This window comes from Pseudopipra pipra, chromosome 15 (genome assembly GCF_036250125.1).
Source record: "Pseudopipra pipra isolate bDixPip1 chromosome 15, bDixPip1.hap1, whole genome shotgun sequence".
NCBI classification, from domain to species: domain Eukaryota; kingdom Metazoa; phylum Chordata; class Aves; order Passeriformes; family Pipridae; genus Pseudopipra; species Pseudopipra pipra.
Window position 1 is genome coordinate 3,131,805 of NC_087563.1, and position 24,043 is coordinate 3,155,847.

The window sequence follows — 24,043 nt, forward strand, 5'->3', positions numbered from 1 at the left end:
AGGGACGGTGACTCCACCACCTCCGTGGGTAGCCCATTCCAATGTCTGATTACTCTCTCTGCAAAAAATTTCTTCCTAATATCCAACCTAAACCTCCCCTGCCACAGCCTAAGACCCAGCCCTCTTGTCCTACTGCTGGTTGCTGGGAGAAGAGCCAGACTCTCACGTGGCTCCCTGCTCCTGACAGGGAGTTGCAGAGAGTGAGGAGGTCTCCCCTGAGCCTCCTCTTCTCCAGGCTCAACAGCCTCAGCTCCCTCAGCCTCTCCTCACAGCACTTGTGCTCCAGTCCCTTCCCAAGCCTTCTTGATCTTCTCTGCACCTGCTGCAGCCCCTCAATGTCCTTCTTGAACTGAGGGGCCCGGAACTGGACACAGCACTCCAGGTTTGGCCTCACCAGGGCTCAGTACAGGGGAAGAATCACCTCCCTGGTCCTGCTGCCACACTCTTCCTGATCCAGGCCAGGATCCATTGACCCTCTTGGCCACCTGGGCACACTCTGGCTCATGTTCAGCTTCCTATCGATCTGAACTCCCAGCTCCCTTCCTGCCTGGCTGCTCTCCAGCCACTCTGGCCCAGCCTGTAGAACTACAGGGAGTTGTTGTGGCCAAAGTGCAGGACCCGGCACTTGGCCAGGTTGAACCTCATCCCCTTGGAATCAGACCATCTCTCCAGCTCATCCTCCTTGCAACGATTCTTTCCTTTGATTTTCTCTCCTTCTTCCTCTGTTCTTCCTTTGTCTTCTCCCTTACTCTCTTTCCCTTATTTTTTTTTCCCTTTCTTCCCTCACTGGGCTATTTTTTTGCTTTCCCTTCCCTTCTCATTCCATCCTCATATCTTCTATCCATTTTTTTCCCTTAAGAAAATTCTTTAAAAACAACTACACCACTGTCCCAGCAAAGCACAGACATTTCACAAAAGCTTCATTCCTCTTCCTTTCCTCCTCCCACCAATCTGGACCGGGAACAACCTTTCTGCTCACCTTCCATCCCTGCACCTACAACTGCCCCTCCCTTCAGGATGAAAGCCAAACATTGAGCCTTCAGTCATCAGGCAGCTCAAGGACTCAGCAATAACACAGCAAGGCAGGCAGATGGCAAAGAACAGCTCTGCCACATCAGAAAAGAGTCCATCCACTTAGACATCTGAGAAAAACAGGTTCCAAGGACTAAAAACCCAGGAAAGTCTCTCCTTTGGGAACTGAAAACACATCCCAGCCAAGCACAATGACCCTTCAAAACAAGACTGAAAAAGCACAGGCCAACCACAGCTCCCAACCACTTCTCATACACTTCTGTGAACAGCTTTTCTTCCTGACCCATGTCCCACCTGCACAGCCAAACAAACCCACCAAGGTGACACCAGGGCATTGTCACTGAGAACATCTGCTGCAGGCCCAACACAGCTACTCCAAGAAATACATTACAGTCAGTTCTCAATATGTCTTTGCTCACCCTGTGCCAGGCAACAGCAGGAAAGGAATGAGAGCAGGTAGTGCTGCTCCAAACCTACAGGCATTTCAATCCAGGTGACAGGCAGTCCATCCAACACAAAGAGACCAAAGCTGAACAGGAACCAAGGTACACCCATCTCTCACACAGAGACTCTTCAGTTATCAGTGACTTACCTGCAGCATCACTGGTTGCTTCTTCACAAAAAGAAACTCCAGCATCAAGATTATTGATTTTAAGGGACACTGTCTTTTAATGCTACCAGCTATGTCCATTTACAAGCAAGACCAAGACCTCAGAGATGACTGAGGCAATGGCCTGAGAAGAAGGCCTGAAGGATACACATTTCAAAAACCTGCAGTTTGGCCAAAAACATTCATATCAAAGACAAGCAATTAAAGGGATGAATAACTTCACAGGCAACAGTAACACAGAGGAAAGAGCACCAGGATATGCAGAACTACTCGGGGTCCTGAGATGGTGCCAGGACAGAAGCATGATGTGACTGGCCTTGACTCAAGGTTTTCCACTGGTATTCTCTATCCAGTGCCATGGGAAATGGCAACTCCACAGCTAGTCTGACATTAGCCATTTCCTCACCAATTACACCAACTGTGTTCTACACAGCATCTCCATTGCCCTCAGGCAACACTCTTCCCCACCCAAACTCACCCTCCCCATCACACAGGCCCAGGCTCTACTTAGTCCCACATGCAAAATCACTGCCAAAATATCAAACACTGCTTAACATGCCTCATCTGTAACCCCCCCTCTGCAGGTGATCCAGGCCTTTCACATCCTCACCTTCCCTCCAGACCAACACAAACAACCCATGGAGTTCTGCAAGGCCACACGGCACTTGGCAAGCTCTTCCCAGCTGCCTGGACTTCACCATAAATGCTTTGCTCCTTTTCAGCAATCTCACATGGAAACACATCAGAGCTGTGTGGTATAGTTCAGAAAGGTTCTGGGATTAGAGCTGTGACAGCTCTGACCCCAGTCCATACACATTTAGATCACCAAGAGAACCACAGCAAATGCCAAAGCACAAGAGCACTCAAAAGGTCAGCTGAGGGGGAGAATTTGGACCACATGAAGCCAGAGCTGGGCTGCACTGCAGGGCTTGGCCTGCAGATATAAGAATGAGCCCTGTGTGACAACAGGACACACCATCTCTGCTGAGGCCACCTCTGCAGTGCACAAGTAGGGCAAGTTGAGCACATACAGATTACACCCACCTCATCACAGGTCCTTACAAATCCCACCTGAGGAGGAGCAAGAAACCATCACAACAACATCAGCAGTTGTGCAAGCAGCTATGGATACCCACCACTACACAGGGACAGCGAGTTTAAGTGTTCCCCTCCCACAATACCTTTTCCAAAACAAGTGATGCATCAGACAACACTCAGCACTCTGCATCTCACCCCCTCTGACCAACACAAGGCCTACATCAGGCAGGCAGCAGCACAAGAGACTGTCTCTGATAGGAGATCTTCAGAACCTCAAAGGACATTGTCAGCATTTAAGGAACACACACTGGTCAGGAAGGCTGTCACCTCCAGACTACTCTAGACCCTGGGAGTGGATCTTCAGCAAGAACAAACACTCTGTGCTCATCTTGATTTCCTCTAGGCATCCTTCCCCTCCCTCTCCAAGATGTGTTCTCAAGACAAACATGTCATCTCCCATTTCTGTCTTACAACATGGCCCATGCTCTTCCCAAGGATTTCCAGTTCTCCCACACAAGATCACTCCTCTTCCCACTGCTCAACATCACCTTTCACATCAGGAAAGGGCCAGGCCCTGCTCAGTACTACAGGCCACAGTTTTCTTACCCACCTCAACACCCACCCAACTCACTCCTCCCCACCAATAACAGCACCTTCAAAACACACAGATGGTGTCACATGCACAGGGCACAGCAGACCCTCTGCAGCTGACCTGTCACATTTGGGATTCCTTCAGCTCTCTCAGGTGGAAAGGTGGCAGACCTGGGAGCAATACTCTTCCCAAAGCTGATGTCATGACAGCTCTAAATGGCAATGCCTTTGATGTCATGCTCTGAGAGAAAAACTGAAACGTTGGTGAGAGCATCAGTGTAACACATGATACTGACCATGTAAAAGCATGTTATTTGACATTTGGCAGTGAGTGCTTGTACTCTAGTTTCAGGGAATTTGAATCTGTTAGTCTGTTCATTGCACAAGAGAAAATTTCCACAGCTTTTAAATGATGTGGCTGTTAACACAAATTTGAAAGAATATAAAAAAACGGAGAGTGTACAAGACATTACTTCCCAGGAACACATGCCCACAACAAGCACAACAGTGGCAAGAAGAAAAGAAAAACAAAATTTCCATTTCTAACATACCTGCCTGAATACTTTATACTTAACTAAGGCTTTTTACTTGTAAAAAGATCATTCAAACAGGAAAATGTTACTCACACCTCCCCCTCTTTCCTAAGGAGTCTGGTGGTAGAACGAAAATGGAGAACTTTTGTCCTTGAAGCCCTAAAAGTCACCTTGCTTCAAATCAATTTGTGAGCAGAATCAAAGAGGAGGAAGGCAGGTTTCTGTAGGAAACCTAACTAAAACCAACACAGACAGCAAGGGCAATAAATCAGCACATTGCTCAGGGAACTGCAAACATCTCAACCTGTAGTTCTTCCCCTGCCTCAGTAAGATCGAGTGGAAACACTATACACCAGCAAGCAAGAGAGTTGCCTGAAAAGCTGACACCTCGGGGCAACTCTCACGCAATGGGCAAAACAGAGGCAATTTAATTCTAGGACAGAACTCCCACCGTGAGCAGCAAATCTCACCTGGGGACCAGAATTGTTTTAGAGTGCCGCAAGACCTTTATTTCAGCATCACCTCAGCAAGAGAGATGGAGCTACGGAAAGAACGTGGCGACCGATGCAAAGGTGCCACTGACATCCTTAATCACCTGCAAAGCACCCACGGCCCTGCGACTGCAGGAGCTGAGCCCGGCTCCGAGCACTGCCTGCCCAGGGGGCGAGAGAGAAGGAACAGAGAAAAGGAGGAAGGGCCACTGACCGTGTCGAGGAGAGAGGGAGGCTCCGGCTGCGTGTCCTTGGCCGCGGCGCCGGGCGGCGGCGGGAAGTTGGGGCTGAAAACCATCAGGTCGCTCTTGGCCGCGCCGTCCGCCACGCACAGGCTCCGGCTGTGGCGCTGCGAGTACGACCAGCTGCCCACTTCGCTGGCGCACACCAGCGTCGTGGGCCCGGGCCCCGACAGCACGGCCGCCCGCGGCGCCCAGCGCGACGCCCCGTACAGCACCACGGCCAGCAGGAACAGGCTCGACACGCCGCAGATCGCCACCACCAGCCACACGTTCGTCGCCGCCGCCGCCGCCGCCGCCGGCCCGGAGCCGCTCTCGCCGCCCGCCAACGAGCGCGGCAGCAGCGACGACGAGCCCGCCGCCGCCGCCAGCGCCGCCTCGCCGCCCTCCACCAGCGACACGCTCAGCGTCGCCGTGGCCGAGCGCGCCGGCTCGCCGTGGTCCCGCACCACGATCACCAGCCTCTGCCGCGGCCCGTCCGCCTCCTCCAGCGCCCGCGCCGTGCTCACCTCGCCGCTGTACAGCCCCACGCGGAACAAGGCGCTCTTGCCCCGCGGCTCCCACAGCTCGTAGCGCAGCCACGCGTTGTAGCCCGAGTCCGCGTCCACCGCCCGGAGCTTCGCCACCACCTGACCCGACGGAGAACCCCACGACGCCCACGCCCACAGCGTCCCCGCCTCCCCCGACACCGCCCCGGCCTCCGACCCGCCGCCCGCCGCCGGCAGCAGCGCCGGCGCGTTGTCGTTCTCGTCCAGCACGAACAGCTGCACCGTCGCGTTGCCGCACAGCGACGGCTCCCCCGCGTCCACCGCACGCACCTCGAACTGCAGCACCTGCACCTCCTCGTAGTCCAGCGGCCGCAGCGCCCGCAACACGCCGCTCTCCGCCTCCACCGACACGTAGCTCGACGCCGCAACACCCCCCACCGACCCCGACGTCCCCGACCACCACGGTCCCGACCCCCCGCCCAACGCGCCCTCCCACAACGAGTAGCTCACGCGCCCGTTGCCCGCCTCGTCCGGGTCCCGCGCCCACAGCCGCGCCAGCTCCGCGCCCGCCAAGTTGTTCTCCCGCGCCAGCACCGTGTACACCGCCTGCGTGAACGACGGCGCGTTGTCGTTCACGTCCGACACCGGCACACGCAGCCCAACGCGGCCGCCCAGCGACGGAGAACCGCCGTCCTCTGCACGCACCTCCACCTCGTACTCCGACACCCGCTCCCGGTCCAGCAACTCCCGCAGCACCAGCGAGTACGACCCCGACAACGTCGCCTCCAGAACGAACGGACCCGACGGCCACACCCAGCACCGCACACGACCGTTCGACCCCGAGTCCCGGTCCCACACGCTCAGCAGGGCCACCACCGTCCCCAGCGACGCGTCCTCGGGCACCGGCACCGACAGCGACGTCACCCGCACCTCCGGCGCGTTGTCGTTCACGTCCAGCACCTCCAGCTCCACGCTGCAGTGACCCGACAGCGGGGGCGTCCCTTGGTCTCTCGCTTCTATGTGGAAATCAAATATACTGACTTCTTCGAAGTCCAGAGCACCCGTCAGGTGAATCTCACCTGTCTTCGGATTCATGGAAATCACATCTCTTCCACTCGGCGGAATGAAGCTGGTTGCAGTGTAGGTCACTTCACTGTTACTTCCTTCATCTGCATCTGTGGCGTTCACCTGTGCCACCAGCGTCCCCACTGAAGCGTTCTCCGGTAGTTGCACTTTATACACCGACTGGTTGAACTGGGGCGCGTTGTCGTTCGCATCCAGCACCGAGATCACCAGTTCCATCGTCCCTGTCAGAGACGGCCGGCCCCCGTCACTCGCCGTCAGCAACAACCTGTGCACCGCCATCGTCTCGCGATCCAGCGGTTTCCTTAAAACAAGTTCGGGTACAATATTTCGCTCATTTGATTTTTGTAAATCCAAAGAGAAATGTTCGCTGGGGCTCAGTGTGTAGGAGAGCTGCGCGTTCGCTCCGATATCCGCATCAGACGCGCCCTCCAGCGGGAAACGGGAACCCACTAGCGACGATTCCGCGATGCTGATGTTTTTTCGGGCGGCGGGGAAGATGGGGGCATTGTCATTAATGTCGGTGACCTCCAGCTCCACGTGGAAGACGCGCAGCGGCCGCTCCAGCAGCACCTCCAGCCGCAGCGCGCACGGCGCGCTCTTGCCGCACAGCTCCTCCCGGTCCAGCCGCGAGCTCACCACCAGCGCCCCGCTCGCCCCGCTCACCTCCACGCTCGCCCGCCGGTCCCCAGGCACCAGCCGCAGCCGCCGCGCCTCCGCCTCGCCCGCCTCCACACCCAGGTCCTGCGCCACACGGCCCACCACCGTCCCGGCCTTGGCTTCCTCCGGCACCGAGTACCGCACCTGCCCCCAGCACAGCGCCCACGCCGCCTGCACCGCCACCACCCGCAACACCGCACCCCACGCACACTCGCCCATCGCCGACGCTGCCTTCCGACCCCGCACGGGCCCCGCACGGCTCCCGCCGCCGCCCGCACGCCCCGGCTCCGCTGCCCGGCCCCAGCCGCCCCCCCGCGCTCACAGCCGGGTTCTCCGCCGCACCGCCAAGGAGCCGCCCACACGCCCTTCCTCAGCCTGCAGCGACACCGTGCGCTGCTCCGCCGCCTCACACGCTCCCACACAGCGCCGGCATCTCTGCCATCTCTCCTTACCGACCTTCTCTTTTTCTTATTTGTCTTCCTTCCTTTTATTTCTCTTCCGGTTTTAAAAGGTTTTTTCCCTTCCTTTCCTATTGTTCCTTTTATACTATTTTCTCAGTTTTTTCTTCTCTCTCCTTTTCAGTGTTGCTCTGCCGTGCCGTATTCTTTGAGCCGTTTTCCCTTCTCTTTCCAACCTTCTCTCTTCTTTATTCCCCCTGGCAGCTCCCCAGTCGCCTCCAGCGCCGCGGCGGAGGCCATCCAAGTCGGAGCCATCCGCGCTAATTCCCGGGCAGCAGCAGCAGAGTGCGGTGCTGTAACCGAGGCAGAGGCTGCTGGGGACCAACCACGCTCAGCGTCCAGAGAGAAGGTCGGTATCAGCCGGTCATCTATTTTATCCTGTTTTCTTTTCGTCCATTCTCTTCTTCCTTCCTTTCTTCCCTCCTCGCTTGCATACTGGCTTGCCTTTTATTTATGCAGTCTCCTTCCTTTATCTATCCTTTTCTTCTTCGTTTTCTTCTGCTGTTATCTCTTCCTTTTTCTCTTCTTTGCTTACCTTTCAGTGGATTCTTTGCCTGTGTCTTCTTTCCTCCTTCCTGCTTTTACCTGTTCAATTTTTTCACCTCGTCTTCTATTTCCTTTCTTGACTCTTACATTTGTCATCTCTTCTCTTTTTTTTCTTTACCAAAATTCTTTTCAAATGTCTATGCCATACTGACAAGGGATGTGTCCTTTCTGAACAGCTCTCATTCATAGAATCATAGAATTTACCGGGTTGGAAAAGACCTCTGAGACCATCAAGTCCAACCCTTGGTCCAACCCCACTGTGGTTACCAGACCATGGCACTGATGCCACATCCAGTCTCATCTTATAAACCTCCAGGGACGGTGACTCCACCACCTCCCTGGGCAGCCCATTCCAATGTCTGATTAATCTCTCTGCAAAAAATTTCTTCCTAATATCCAACCTAAACCTCCCCTGCCACAGCCTAAGACCCAGCCCTCTTGTCCTACTGCTGGTTCCTGGGAGAAGAGCCAGACTCTCACGTGGCTCCCTGCTCCTGACAGGGAGTTGCAGAGAGTGAGGAGGTCTCCCCTGAGCCTCCTCTTCTCCAGGCTCAACAGCCCCAGCTCCCTCAGCCTCTCCTCACAGCACTTGTGCTCCAGTCCCTTCCCCAGCCTTGTTGCTCTTCTCTGCACCTGCTGCAGCCCCTCAATGTCCTTCCTGAACTGAGGGCCCAGAACTGGACACTGCAGTCGAGGTGTGGCCTCACCAGTGCTGAGTCCAGGGGAAGAATCACCTCCCTGGTCTTGCTGCCACACTGTTCCTGATCCAGGCCAGGATCCATTGGCCCTCTTGGCCACCTGGGCACACTCTGGCTCATGTTCAGCTTCCTGTCAATCAGCACTCCCAGGTCCCTTCCTGCCTGGCTGCTCTCCAGACACTCTGTGCCCAGCCTGTAGCGCTGCAGGGAGTTGTTGTGGCCAAAGTGCAGGACCCGGCACTTGGCCTGGTTGAACCTCATCCCATTGGAATCAGACCATCTCTGCAGCTCGTCCTCTTCCTTGCAACAATTCCTTCCTTTGATTCTTTTTTCTCTCCTCCTTTCTCTGTTCTTCATTTCTGTTCTCCTTTACTCTCTTTCCCTTTTTTTTTCTTTTTTTGCCTCGCTGGGCCATTTGTTTGCTTTCCCATCCTTTCTGATTCCATCCTTGTATATACCAACCATTTTTTTCCCTTAAGAAAATTCTTTAAAAACAACTACACCACTGTCCCAACAAAGCACAGACATTTCACAAAAGCTTCATTCCTCTTCCTTTCCTCCTCCCACCCATCTGGACAGGGAATTACCTTTCTGCTCACCTCCCATCCCTGCACCTACAACTGCCCCTCCCTTCAGGATGAAAGCCAAACATTGAGCCTTCAGTCATCAGGCAGCTCAAGGACTCAGCAATAACACAGCAAGGCAGGCAGATGGCAAAGAACAGCTCTGCCACATCAGAAAAGAGTCCACCCACTTAGACATCTGAGAAAAAAAGGTTCCAAAGAGGAAAAACCCAAGGAAGTCTCTTCTTTGGGAATTGAAAACACATCCCAGCCAAGCACAATGACCCTTCAAAACAAGACTGAAAAAGCACAGGCCAACCACAGCTCCCAACCACTTCTCATACACTTCTGTGAAGAGCTCTTGAACTATTCTTCCTGACCCATGTGCCACCTGCACAGCCAAACAAACCCACCAAGGTGACACCAGGGCATTGCCACTGAGAACATCTGCTGCAGGCCCATCACAGCTACTCCAAGAAACACATTAAAGTTAGTTCTCAATCCATCCTTGCTTCCACCTGCTTACCCTGTGCCAGGCAACAGCAGGAAAGGAATGAGAGCAGGTAGTGCTGCTCCAAACCTACAGGCATTTCAATCCAGGTGACAGGCAGTCCATCCAGCACAAAGAGACCAAAGCTGAACAGGAACCAAGGTAGACCCCTCTCTCACACAGAGACTCTTCAGTTATCAGTGACTTACCTGCAGCATCACTGGTTGCTTCTTCACAAAAAGAAACTCCAGCACCAAGATTATTGATTTTAAGAGACATTGTCGTTTAATGCTATCAGCTTTGTCCCCTTACAAACAAGACCAAGACCTCAGAGATGACTGAGGCAATGGCCTGAGAAGAAGGCCTGAAGGATACATTTCAAAAACCTGCAGTTTGGCCAAAAACATTCCATATCAAAGACAAACAATTAAAGGGATGAATAACTTCACAAGCAATAGTAACACAGAGGACAGAGCACAATAATATGCACAAATACTGGAGGTTCTGAGAGGGTGTCAGGACAGAAGCATGATGTGATTGGCTTTACTCAAGGTTTTCTACTGGTATTCTCTATCCAGTGCCATGGGAAATGGCAACTCCACAGCTAGTCTGACATTAGCCATTTCCTCACCAATAACAGAGACTGTGTTCTACACAGCATCTCCATTTCCCTCAGGCAACACTCTTCCCCTCTCAAACTCACCCTCCCCATCACACAGGCCCAGGCTCTACTTAGTCCCACATGCAAAATCACTGCCAAAATATCAAACACTGCTTAACATGCCTCATCTGTAACCCCCCCTCTGCAGGTGATCCAGGCCTTTCACATCCTCACCTTCCCTCCAGACCAACACAAAGAACCCATGGAATTCTGCAAGGCCACACAGCACTTGGCAAGCTCTTCCCAGCTGCGTGGACTTCACCATAAATGCTTTGCTCCTTTTCAGCAATCTCACATGGAAACACATCAGAGCTGTGTGGTACAGTTCATAAAGACTCTGGGATTAGAGCTGTGACAGCTCTGAGCCCAGTCCACACACATTTAGATCACCAAGAGAACCACAGCAAATGCCAAAGCACAAGAGCACTCAAAAGGTCATCTGAGGGGGACAATTTGGACCACATGAAGCCAGAGCTGGGCTGCACTGCAGGGCTTGGCCTGCAGATATAAGAATGAGCCATGTGTGAAAACAGGACACACCATCCTTACTGAGGCCACCTCTGCAGTGCACAAGTAGGGCAAGTTGAGCACATACAGATTACACCCACCTCATCACAGGTACTTACAAATCCCACCTGAGGAGGAGTAAGCAGCCATCATGACAACATCAGCAGTTGTGCAAGCAACTCTGGATACCCACCACTACACAGGGAAAGTGAGTTTAAGCGTTCCCCTCCCACAACACCTTTTCCAAAACAAGTGGTGCCTCAGACAACACTCAGCACTCTGCATCTCACCCCCTCTGACCAACACAAGGCCTACATCAGGCAGGCAGCAGCACAAGAGACTGTCTCTGATAGGAGATCTTCAGAACCTCAAAGGACAATGTCAGCATTTAAGGAACACACACTGTCTCATGGTCAGGAAGGCTGTCACCTCCACACCACTACAGCCTGGGAGTGGATCTTCAGCAAGAACACTCCATGTTGCCTCATGACTTCCTCTAGGCATCCTTCCCCTTCCTCTCTAAGATGTGTTCTCAAGACAAACAGGTCATCTCCCATTTCTGTCTTACAACATGGCCCATGCGCTTCCCAAGGATTTCCAGTTCTCCCACACAGGATCACTCCTCTTCCCACTGCTCAACATCACCTTTCACATCAGGAAAGGGCCAGGCCCTGCTCAGTACTACAGGCCACAGTTTTCTTACCCACCTCAACACCCACCCAGCTCACTCCTCCCCACCAATAACAGCACCTTCAAAACACACAGGTACTGTCACATGCACAGGGCACAGCAGACCCTCTGCAGCTGACCTGTCACGTTTGGGATTCCTTCAGCTCTCTCAGGTGGAAAGGTGGCAGACCTGGGAGCAATACTCTTCCCAAAGCTGATGTCATGACAGCTCTAAATGGCTAAGGCATTGATGTCATGCTCTGAGAGAAAAACTGAAACGTTGGTGAGAGCATCAGTGTAACACATGATACTGAGTATGTAAAAGCATGTTATTTGACATTTGGCAGTGAGTGCTTGTACTCTGGTTTCAGGGAATTTGAATCTGTTAGCTTGTTCATTGCACAAGAGAAAATTTCCACAGCTTTTAAATGATGGGGCTGTTAACACAAATTTGAAAGAATATAAAAAAACGGAGAGTGTACAAGACATTACTTCCCAGGAACACATGCCCACAACAAGCACAACAGTGGCAAGAAGAAAAGAAAAACAAAATTTCCATTTCTAACATACCTGCCTGAATACTTTATACTTAACTAAGGCTTTTTACTTGTAAAAAGATCATTCAAACAGGAAAATGTTACTCACACCTCCCCCTCTTTCCTAAGGAGTCTGGTGGTAGAACGAAAATGGTGAACTTTTGTCCTTGAAGCCCTAAAAGTCACCTTGCTTCACATCAATTTGTGAGCAGTATCAAAGAGGAGGAAGGCAGGTTTCCATAAGACACCAGACTAAAACCAACATGGTCAGCAAAGGCAATAATGCAGCACAAAGTACGTGGGGGACTGCAAACCTGTAGTTCTTCCCATACCTCAGTAAGATCGGGTGGAAATGCTATACACCAGCAAGCAAGAGAGTTGCCTGAAAAGCTGACACCTCGGGGCAACTCTCACACAATAGGCAAAACACAGGCAATTTAATTCTAGGGCAGAACAACTCCCACCGTGAGCAGCAAATCTCACCTGTGGACCATAACTGTTCAACAGTGGAGCAAGACCTTAACTTCAGCCTCACCTCAGCAAGAGAGATGGAGCTACAGAAAGAACGCGGTGGCCGATGCAAAGGTGCCACTGACATCCTTAATCACCTGCAAAGCACCCACGGTCCTGCGACTGCAGGAGCTGAGCCCGGCTCCGAGCACTGCCTGCCCAGGGGGCGGGAGAGAAGGAACAGAGAAAGGGAGGAAGGGCCACTGACCGTGTCGAGGAGAGAGGGAGGCTCCGGCTGCGTGTCCTTGGCCGCGGCGCCGGGCGGCGGCGGGAAGTTGGGGCTGAAAACCATCAGGTCGCTCTTGGCCGCGCCGTCCGCCACGCACAGGCTCCGGCTGTGGCGCTGCGAGTACGACCAGCTGCCCACTTCGCTGGCGCACACCAGCGTCGTGGGCCCGGGCCCCGACAGCACGGCCGCCCGCGGCGCCCAGCGCGACGCCCCGTACAGCACCACGGCCAGCAGGAACAGGCTCGACACGCCGCAGATCGCCACCACCAGCCACACGTTCGTCGCCGCCGCCGCCGCCGCCGCCGCCGCCGGCCCAGAGCCGCTCTCGCCGCCCGCCAACGAGCGCGGCAGCAGCGACGACGAGCCCGCCGCCGCCGCCAGCGCCGCCTCGCCGCCCTCCACCAGCGACACGCTCAGCGTCGCCGTGGCCGAGCGCGCCGGCTCGCCGTGGTCCCGCACCACGATCACCAGCCTCTGCCGCGGCCCGTCCGCCTCCTCCAGCGCCCGCGCCGTGCTCACCTCGCCGCTGTACAGCCCCACGCGGAACAAGGCGCTCTTGCCCCGCGGCTCCCACAGCTCGTAGCGCAGCCACGCGTTGTAGCCCGAGTCCGCGTCCACCGCCCGGATCTTCGCCACCACCTGACCCGACGGAGAACCCCACGACGCCCACGCCCACAGCGTCCCCGCCTCCCCCGACACCGCCCCGGCCTCCGCCCCGCCGCCCGCCGACGGCAGCAGCGCCGGCGCGTTGTCGTTCTCGTCCAGCACGAACAGCTGCACCGTCGCGTTGCCGCACAGCGACGGCTCCCCCGCGTCCACCGCACGCACCTCGAACTGCAGCACCTGCACCTCCTCGTAGTCCAGCGGCCGCAGCGCCCGCAACACACCGCTCTCCGCCTCCACCGACACGTAGCTCGACGCCGCAACACCCCCCACCGACCCCGACGTCCCCGACCACCACGGTCCCGACCCCCCGCCCAACGCGCCCTCCCACAACGAGTAGCTCACGCGCCCGTTGCCCGCCTCGTCCGGGTCCCGCGCCCACAGCCGCGCCAGCTCCGCGCCCGCCAAGTTGTTCTCCCGCGCCAGCACCGTGTACACCGCCTGCGCGAACGACGGCGCGTTGTCGTTCACGTCCGACACCGGCACACGCAGCCCAACGCGGCCGCCCAGCGACGGAGAACCGCCGTCCTCCGCACGCACCTCCACCTCGTACTCCGACACCCGCTCCCGGTCCAGCAACTCCCGCAGCACCAGCGAGTACGACCCCGACAACGTCGCCTCCAGAACGAACGGACCCGACGGCCACACCCAGCACCGCACGCGACCGTTCGACCCCGAGTCCCGGTCCCGCACGCTCAGCAGGGCCACCACCGTCCCCAGCGACGCGTCCTCGGCCACCGGCACCGACAGCGACGTCACCCGCACCTCCGGCGCGTTGTCGTTCACATCCAGCACCTCCAACGCCACCGTACAGTGACCTGACAGTGGGGGTGTCCCTTTGTCTTTCGCTTTAATGTTTAGGTCATATGTCGTAACAGTCTCAAAGTCCAGGGCACCCGTCAGTCTGATCTCACCACTGTTTGTATCAATGCTGAAAATGTCTGAGGCAGAAGCAGGAACAACAGTACCAATTTCGTAAGTCACTTCTCCATATATTCCTAAATCCGGATCCGTGGCGTTCACCCGTGTCACCAATTTTCCCACTAAGGTGTCCTCGGGCAAAACTACGTTATACACCGACTGGTTGAACTGGGGCGCGTTGTCATTCACATCAAGCACCGAGATCTCCAGTTCCATCGTCCCTGTCAGAGACGGCCGGCCCCCGTCACTCGCCGTCAGCAACAACCGGTGAACAGGAATCGTCTCGCGGTCCAGTGCTTTAATGAGTACCAGAAACAGGTACTTAGTACGCGAATTAGTGTTTTCTTCCTCTATTCTAAAATACTCGCTGGGGCTCAGTGTGTAGGAGAGCTGAGCGTTCGCTCCGATATCTGCATCCGACGCGCCCTCCAGCGGGAAGCGAGAGCCAGGGAGAGTAGTGAATTCCGGGATGCTGATGTTTTTTCGGGCGGCGGGGAAGGTGGGGGCATTGTCATTAATGTCGGTGACCTCCAGCTCCACGTGGAAGACGCGCAGCGGCCGCTCCAGCAGCACCTCCAGCCGCAGCGCGCACGGCGCGCTCTTGCCGCACAGCTCCTCCCGGTCCAGCCGCGAGCTCACCACCAGCGCCCCGCTCGCCCCGCTCACCTCCACGCTCGCCCGCCGGTCCCCAGGCACCAGCCGCAGCCGCCGCGCCTCCGCCTCGCCCGCCTCCACACCCAGGTCCTGCGCCACACGGCCCACCACCGTCCCGGCCTTGGCTTCCTCCGGCACCGAGTACCGCACCTGCCCCCAGCACAGCGCCCACGCCGCCTGCACCGCCACCACCCGCAACACCGCACCCCACACGCACTCGCCCATCGCCGACGCCGCCTTCCGACCCCGCACGGGCCCCGCACGGCTCCCGCCGCCGCCCGCACGCCCCGGCTCCGCTGCCCGGCCCCAGCCGCCCCCCCGCGCTCACAGCCGGGTTCTCCGCCGCACCGCCAAGGAGCCGCCCACACGCCCTTCCTCAGCCTGCAGCGACACCGTGCGCTGCTCCGCCGCCTCACACGCTCCACACAGCGCCAGCATCTCTGCCATCTCTTCCTACCGAGCTTCTCTTTTTCTTATTTGTCTTCCTTCCTTTTATTTCTCTTCCGGTTTTAATACTTTTTTCCCCTCTCCCTTTTTTACTGTTCCCTTTATACTATGTTCTCAGTTTTGTTTTCGTTGCCCTTCTGTTCTTTCTCCTTTTCAGTGTTGCTCTGCCGCGCCGTTTTCTTTGAGCCATTTCCCCTTCTCTTTCCAACCTTCTCTCTTCTTTATCCCCCCTGGCAGCTCCCCAGTCGCCTCCGGCGCCGCGGCGGAGGCCATCGAAGTCGGAGCCATCCGCGCTAATTCCCGGGCAGCAGCACCAGAGTGCGGTGCTGTAACCGAGGCAAAGGCTGCTGGGGACCAACTTCGCTCAGCGTCCAGAGAGAAGGTCGGTATCAGATGCTCATCTACTTTATCCTGTTTTCTTGCATTCTCTTCTTCCTTCCTTCCCTCCTTAAATCCATACTGGCTTGCTTTTTATTTATGTAGTCTCCTTTCTTTATCTATCCTTCTTCATTTTCTTCTGCTGTTATCTCTCTTCCTTCTCTTCTTTGCTTATCTTTCAGTGGATACTTTGCCTGTATCTTCTTTCCTCCTACCTGCTTTTACCTGTCCCATTTTTTTCACCACTTCTTCTATTTCCTTTTTTGTCTCTTATGGCCTTTTTTTCTTACCACAATTCCTTTCAACTGTCTATGCCACACTCACAACAGACATATGCTTCCTGAACAGCTCTCATTCCTCTTCCGTGCAATGATTCCTTCCTTTCTTTCTTTTTTCTCTACTTCTTTCTCTGTTCTTCCTTTATCTTCTCCCTTAATCTCTTTCCTTGTTTCTTTCTTGCCTCGCTGGCCCATTTCCTTTCTTCCCCTTCCCTTCTGATTCCATCCTTGTATCTCCTATCCACTTTTTTCCCTTAAGAAAATTCTTTAAAAACTGCTACACCACTGTCTCAAAAAACCACAGACATGCCCTTTCACAAAAGCTCTCATTCCTCTTCCTTTCCTCCTCCCACCCATCTGGACAGGGAATTACCTTTCTGCTCACCTCCCATCCCTGCACCTACAACTGCCCCTCCCTTCAGGATGAAAGCCAAACATTGAGCCTTCAGTCATCAGGCAGCTCAAGGACTCAGCAATAACACAGCAAGGCAGTCAGATGGCAAAGAACAGCTCTGCCACATCAGAAAAGAGTCCACCCACTTAGACATCTGAGAAAAACAGGTTCTAAGGAGTAAAACCCCAAGGAAGTCTCTTCTTTGGGAACTGAAAACACATCCCAGCCAAGCACAATGACCCTTCAAAACAAGACTGAAAAAGCACAGGCCAACCACAGCTCCCAAACACTTCTCATACACTTCTGTGAACAGCTTTTCTTCCTGACCCATGTCCCACCTGCACAGCCAAACAAACCCACCAAGGTGACACGAGGGCATTGCCACTGAGAACATCTGCTGCAGGCCCAACACAGCTACTCCAAGAAACACATTACAGTCAGTTCTCAATATGTCCTTGCTCACCCTGTGCCAGGCAACAGCAGGAAAGGAATGAGAGCAGGTAGTGCTGCTCCAAACCTACAGGCATTTCAATCCAGGTGACAGGCAGTCCATCCAACACAAAGAGACCAAAGCTGAACAGGAACCAAGGCAGACCCCTCTCTCACACAGAGACTCTTCAGTTATCAGTGACTTACCTGCAGCATCACTGCTTGCTTCTTCACAAAAAGAAACTCCAGCACCAAGATTATTGATTTTAAGAGACATTGTCCTTTAATGCTATCAGCTATGTCCCCTTACAAACAAGACCAAGACCTCAGAGATGACTGAGGCAATGGCCTGAGAAGAAGGGTTGAATGATACACACTTCAAAAACCTGCAGTATGGCCAAAAACATTCCATATCAAAGACAAACAATTAAAGGGATGAATAACTTCACAGGCAATAGTAACACAGAGGACAGAGCACCAGGATATGCAGGACTACTGGAGATCATGAGAGGATGCCAGGAGAGAAGTCTGGTGTGACTGGCCTTTACTCAAAGTTTTCTACTGGTATTCTTTATTCAGTGCCATGGGAAATGGCAACTCCACAGCTAATCTGACATTAGCCATTTCCTCACCAATAACAGAGACTGTGTTCTACACAGCATCTTCATTTCCCTCAGGCAACACTCTTCCCCACCCAAACTCACCCTCCCCATCACACAGGCCCAGGCTCTACTTAGTCCCACATGCAAAATCACTGCCAAAATATCAAACATTGCTCAACATGCCTCATCTGTAACCCCCCCTCTGCAGGTGATCCAGGCCTTTCACATCCTCACCTTCCCTCCAGACCAACACAAAGAACCCATGGAGTTCTGCAAGGCCACACGGCACTTGGCAAGCTCTTCCCAGCTGCCTGGACTTCACCATAAATGCTTTGCTCCTTTTCAGCAATCTCACATGGAAACACATCAGAGCTGTGTGGTACAGTTCAGAAAGGTTCTGGGATTGGAGCTGTGACAGCTCTCACCCCAGTCCACACACATTTAAATCACCAAGAGAACCACAGCAAATGCCAAAGCACAAGAGCACTCAAAAGGTCAGCTGAGGGGGAGAATTTGGACCACATGAAGCCCGAGCTGGGCTGCACTGCAGGGCTTGGCCTGCAGATACAAGAATGAGCCCTGTGTGAAAACAGGACACACCATCTCTGCTGAGGCCACCTCTGCAGTGCACAAGTAGGGCAAGTTGAGCACATACAGATTACACCCACCTCATCACAGGTACTTACAAATCCCACCTGAGGAGGAGCAAGAAACCATCACAACAACATCAGCAGTTGTGCAAGCAGCTATGGATACCCACCACTACACAGGGACAGCAAGTTTAACCATTCCCATCCCACAATACCTTTTCCAAAACAAGTGGTGCCTCAGACAACACTCAGCACTCTGCATCTCACCCCCTCTGACCAACACAAGGCCTACATCAGGCAGGCAGCAGCACAAGAGACTGTCTCTGATAGGAGATCTTCAGAACCTCAAAGGACATTGTCAGCATTTAAGGAACACACACTGGTCTGGAAGGCTGTCACCTCCAGACTACTCTAGACCCTGGGAGTGGATCTTCTAAAAGAACACTCTGTGCTCATATTGCCTCATGTTTTCCTCTAGGCATCCTTCCCCTCCCTCTCCAAGATGTGTTCTCAAGACAAACATGTCATCTCCCATTTCTGTCTTACAACATGGCCCATGCTCTTCCCAAGGATTTCCCATTCTCCCACACAAGATCACTCCTCTTCCCACTGCTCAACATCACCTTTCACATCAGGAAAGGGCCAGGCCCTGCTCAGTACCACAGGCCACAGTTTTCTTACCCACCTCAACAGTCATTCAACTCACTCCTCCCCACCAATAACAGCACCTTCAAAACACACAGGTACTGTCACATGCACAGGGCACAGCAGACCCTCTGCAGCTGACCTGTCACGTTTGGGATTCCTTCAGCTCTCTCAGGTGGAAAGGTGGCAGACCTGGGAGCAATACTCTTCCCAAAGCTGATGTCATGACAGCTCTAAATGGCTAAGGCATTGATGTCATGCTCTGAGAGAAAAACTGAAACGTTGGTGAGAGCATCAGTGTAACACATGATACTGAGTATGTAAAAGCATGTTATTTGACATTTGGCAGTGAGTGCTTGTACTCTGGTTTCAGGGAATTTGAATCTGTTAGCTTGTTCATTGCACAAGAGAAAATTTTCACAGCTTTTAAATGATGAGGCTGTTAACACAAATTTGAAAGAATATAAAAAAACGGAGAGTGTACAAGACATTACTTCCCAGGAACACATGCCCACAACAAGCACAACAGTGGCAAGAAGAAAAGAAAAACAAAATTTCCATTTCTAACATACCTGCCTGAATACTTTATACTTAACTAAGGCTTTTTACTTGTAAAAAGATCATTCAAACAGGAAAATGTTACTCACACCTCCCCCTCTTTCCTAAGGAGTCTGGTGGTAGAACGAAAATGGAGAACTTTTGTCCTTGAAGCCCTAAAAGTCACCTTGCTTCAAATCAATTTGTGAGCAGAATCAAAGAGGAGGAAGGCAGGTTTCTGTAGGAAACCTAACTAAAACCAACACAGACAGCAAGGGCAATAAATCAGCACATTGCTCAGGGAACTGCAAACATCTCAACCTGTAGTTCTTCCCCTGCCTCAGTAAGATCGAGTGGAAACACTATACACCAGCAAGCAAGAGAGTTGCCTGAAAAGCTGACACCTCGGGGCAACTCTCACGCAATGGGCAAAACAGAGGCAATTTAATTCTAGGTCAGAACTCCCACCGTGAGCAGCAAATCTCACCTGTGGACCAGAATTGTTTTAGAGTGCCGCAAGACCTTTATTTCAGCATCACCTCAGCAAGAGAGATGGAGCTACGGAAAGAACGTGGCGACCGATGCAAAGGTGCCACTGACATCCTTAATCACCTGCAAAGCACCCACGGCCCTGCGACTGCAGGAGCTGAGCCCGGCTCCGAGCACTGCCTGCCCAGGGGGCGGGACAGAAGAAACAGAAAAAAGGCGGAAGAGGCACTGACCGTGTCGAGGAGAGAGGGAGGCTCCGGCTGCGTGTCCTTGGCCGCGGCGCCGGGCGGCGGCGGGAAGTTGGGGCTGAAAACCATCAGGTCGCTCTTGGCGGCGTCCGCCACGCACAGGCTCCGGCTGTGGCGCTGCGAGTACGACCAGCTGCCCACTTCGCTGGCGCACACCAGCGTCGTGGGCCCGGGCCCCGACAGCACGGCCGCCCGCGGCGCCCAGCGCGACGCCCCGTACAGCACCACGGCCAGCAGGAACAGGCTCGACACGCCGCAGATCGCCACCACCAGCCACACGTTCGTCGCCGCCGCCGCCGCCGCCGGCCCAGAGCCGCTCTCGCCGCCCGCCAACGAGCGCGGCAGCAGCGACGACGAGCCCGCCGCCGCCGCCAGCGCCGCCTCGCCGCCCTCCACCAGCGACACGCTCAGCGTCGCCGTGGCCGAGCGCGCCGGCTCGCCGTGGTCCCGCACCACGATCACCAGCCTCTGCCGCGGCCCGTCCGCCTCCTCCAGCGCCCGCGCCGTGCTCACCTCGCCGCTGTACAGCCCCACGCGGAACAAGGCGCTCTTGCCCCGCGGCTCCCACAGCTCGTAGCGCAGCCACGCGTTGTAGCCCGAGTCCGCGTCCACCGCCCGGATCTTCGCCACCACCTGACCCGACGGAGAACCCCACGACGCCCACGCCCACAGCGTCCCCGCCTCCCCCGACACCGCCCCGGCCTCCGACCCGCCGCCCGCCGCCGGCAGCAGCGCCGGCGCGTTGTCGTTCTCGTCCAGCACGAACAGCTGCACCGTCGCGTTGCCGCACAGCGACGGCTCCCCCGCGTCCACCGCACGCACCTCGAACTGCAGCACCTGCACCTCCTCGTAGTCCAGCGGCCGCAGCGCCCGCAACACGCCGCTCTCCGCCTCCACCGACACGTAGCTCGACGCCGCAACACCCCCCACCAACCCCGACGTCCCCGACCACCACGGTCCCGACCCCCCGCCCAACGCGCCCTCCCACAACGAGTAGCTCACGCGCCCGTTGCCCGCCTCGTCCGGGTCCCGCGCCCACAGCCGCGCCAGCTCCGCGCCCGCCAAGTTGTTCTCCCGCGCCAGCACCGTGTACACCGCCTGCGCGAACGACGGCGCGTTGTCGTTCACGTCCGACACCGGCACACGCAGCCCAACGCGGCCGCCCAGCGACGGAGAACCGCCGTCCTCCGCACGCACCTCCACCTCGTACTCCGACACCCGCTCCCGGTCCAGCAACTCCCGCAGCACCAGCGAGTACGACCCCGACAACGTCGCCTCCAGAACGAACGGACCCGACGGCCACACCCAGCACCGCACGCGACCGTTCGACCCCGAGTCCCGGTCCCACACGCTCAGCAGGGCCACCACCGTCCCCAGCGACGCGTCCTCGGGCACCGGCACTGACAGCGACGTCACCCGCACCTCCGGCGCGTTGTCGTTCACGTCCAGCACCTCCAGCACCACCTTGCAGTGACCCGACAGCGACGGCCAACCTTGGTCTCTCGCTTCTATACGGAAATCAAATATATTGACTTCTTCGAAGTCAAGGGCACCCGTCAGGTGAATCTCCCCCGTCTTCTCATTAATAGAAATCAAATCTTTTCCACTCGGCGGAAAGAAGTTCGTCACGCTGTAGTTCACCTCACTATTAATTCCTTCATCTGCATCTGTGGCATTCACACGTGCTACCAGTGTCCCCACTGCAGCGCTCTCCGGCAGCTGCACTTTATACACCGACTGGTTGAACTGGGGCGCGTTGTCGTTCGCATCCAGCACCGAGATCACCAGTTCCATCGTCCCTGTCAGAGACGGCCGGCCTCCGTCACTCGCCGTCAGCAACAACCGGTGCACGGCCATCGTCTCCCGGTCCAGAGGTTTTGTTAAAACAAGTTCAGGTTCAATGTTTCGCTCATTCGATTTTTGTAAATCCAAAGAGAAATGCTCGCTGGGGCTGAGTGTGTAGGAGAGCTGAGCGTTCGCTCCGATATCCGCATCCGACGCGCCCTCCAGTGGGAAACGGGACCCCGCCACAGACAATTCCGCGATGCTGATGTTTTTTCGGGCGGCGGGGAAGATGGGGGCATTGTCATTAATGTCGGTGACCTCCAGCTCCACGTGGAAGACGCGCAGCGGCCGCTCCAGCAGCACCTCCAGCCGCAGCGCGCACGGCGCGCTCTTGCCGCACAGCTCCTCCCGGTCCAGCCGCGAGCTCACCACCAGCGCCCCGCTCGCCCCGCTCACCTCCACGCTCGCCCGCCGGCCCCCAGGCACCAGCCGCAGCCGCCGCGCCTCCGCCTCGCCCGCCTCCACACCCAGGTCCTGCGCCACACGGCCCACCACCGTCCCGGCCTTGGCTTCCTCCGGCACCGAGTACCGCACCTGCCCCCAGCACAGCGCCCACGCCGCCTGCACCGCCACCACCCGCAACACCGCACCCCACGCACACTCGCCCATCGCCGACGCCGCCTTCCGACCCCGCACGGGCCCCGCACGGCTCCCGCCGCCGCCCGCACGCCCCGGCTCCGCTGCCCGGCCCCAGCCGCCCCCCCGCGCTCACAGCCGGGTTCTCCGCCGCACCGCCAAGGAGCCGCCCACACGCCCTTCCTCAGCCTGCAGCGACACCGTGCGCTGCTCCGCCGCCTCACACGCTCCCACACAGCGCCCAAGCCTCCGCCCCGACACACGCATCTGCTCTGACATGTCCTGCTCCTCTTTTCTGTCTTTTTCTCAGTCATTTTTCCTTATCGCTTGCTGTTCCCTTCCAAAAAATCCTTCATTTTTTCTTCCTCCTTCTTCGTCTTTCTGCTTTTTTCTTGCTACCTTCAGTTCTCTATTTTTTATCCCGCCTCCTTTCCCTTCTTGTTTCTACTTTTTTCCTTAATAATCTTCTCTTTCCTTCTTCACTTTCTTCTCTTCTTTCCTTTTTTTCTTTTTCTTCGTCATTGCCCTGCCGTTCCCCATTCTTTACACCTTTTTCCCATTGCTTTTCATCCTCCTCTATTCATTAACTTCGCTGGAAGCTCCTCAGTTACCTCCAGTGCCGCAGAGGAGACCATCAAATCGGAGCCATCATCTCTAAATACGGGGTATTAGAGCCGCAGCGCATTGGAGCCTTGTTGAGTACCACCTCCACTCAGCATCTACAGGTGACGTCGGTGAGTGCTGGTCATTTCCTTTTTTAGTCTCCTTTATGATTCCATTCTGTTCTTCCTTTCTTTCTTGCTTTCGTTCTGGCTTTATTTTTCCTTGAATAAGCTCCCATCTTTCCTTATTTCCTTTTCGCATTCCTTTTTTATCCATTCCGGTGTCTCTCTCTTCTCTTTCCCAGTTCTCTTTACTTATGTCTTTTTTTCTCCATAACCCTATCCTATGGTTCCCTCCATCCTCTTCTGTTTCCACCTTGTCTCTCCTTTTTTTCTCCATAACCCTATCCTATGGTTCCCTCCATCCTCTTCTGTTTCCACCTTGTCTCTTCTTTTTTTCTCCCTTTTCTAAAACATTTTCCAAGTGCTCACAATGAGCACTTGGGAATAGGTCTCCACCTTCTTTGCACTGATTCCTTCACGTCCTTCTTCCCCCCCCCTTCTTTTCTCTTCCTTTTGCTCTTCCTTTCTTTTCTTTCTTCCCTCACTGTGCCTTGTCGTTGCCTCCCCTCTCTTCTTCTTCCACCCTTCTATCTTCTGTTCAGCCTTTCCCTTAACAATATATTTTTAAAATACCTAGAGCAATCCTACCATAGCCATGGACATGTCCTTTCTTTGGAAAGAGATCTCATTTCTCTTTCCTACTACCTCCCATCCCTTTGAATAGGGAATACCTTTCTCACTGATCTCCTGCCCATGCACCTCTGTCTTTCCCTCCCTTCACCATCAAGGCCACACTCTTCAGCCTCCAGCCCTCTCAAGGACCCAGCAAGAACACACCAAGGCACTCAGATGGCAAACAGCAGCTCTGCTGCATCACAACACCTTCCACCACCCTCTCTCACACAAGCTGAAGCCACAGCTACTGAGACATCTGTGCAAACAGGCTGGAAAGGAACCAACACACCCAGGGGAGTTTCTCATTCAGGAACTCAAACCCATCACAGCCCAGCACCACAATCCTCCACAAAGACTGAAAAAGCACTGGGCAAA

At 55.1% G+C, this 24,043-nt stretch overlaps 3 protein-coding genes across 3 annotated transcripts; all 3 read right to left on the reverse strand.

The window, feature by feature from the left end:
* Positions 1-4,305: 4,305 nt before the first annotated feature.
* Positions 4,306-6,984, reverse strand: LOC135422806 (protocadherin alpha-2-like). Its single transcript, XM_064672314.1, has one exon. The coding sequence runs from the start codon at positions 6,982-6,984 to the stop codon at positions 4,396-4,398; it is 2,589 nt and encodes an 862-aa protein (XP_064528384.1). The 3' UTR covers positions 4,306-4,395.
* Positions 6,985-12,461: 5,477 nt separating this feature from the next.
* Positions 12,462-15,317, reverse strand: LOC135422383 (protocadherin alpha-2-like). Its single transcript, XM_064671472.1, is given in 1 exon segment — positions 12,462-15,317. A coding segment is annotated over 1 exon segment (2,820 nt). The 3' UTR covers positions 12,462-12,497.
* A 4,461-nt stretch (positions 15,318-19,778) lies between these two features.
* Positions 19,779-23,284, reverse strand: LOC135422825 (protocadherin alpha-2-like). Its single transcript, XM_064672332.1, has one exon. It carries the CDS (start codon positions 22,359-22,361, stop codon positions 19,779-19,781), a length of 2,583 nt encoding a protein of 860 aa, XP_064528402.1. The 5' UTR covers positions 22,362-23,284.
* Between the last annotated feature and the right edge of the window lie 759 nt (positions 23,285-24,043).

What these genes read in the sequence shown, in the direction of transcription:
- LOC135422806 (XM_064672314.1), bottom strand. Translation starts at nt 6,984, where the DNA reads ATGGGCGAGTGTGCGTGGGGTGCGGTGTTGCGGGTGGTGGCGGTGCAG.
- LOC135422825 (XM_064672332.1), bottom strand. Translation starts at nt 22,361, where the DNA reads ATGGGCGAGTGTGCGTGGGGTGCGGTGTTGCGGGTGGTGGCGGTGCAG.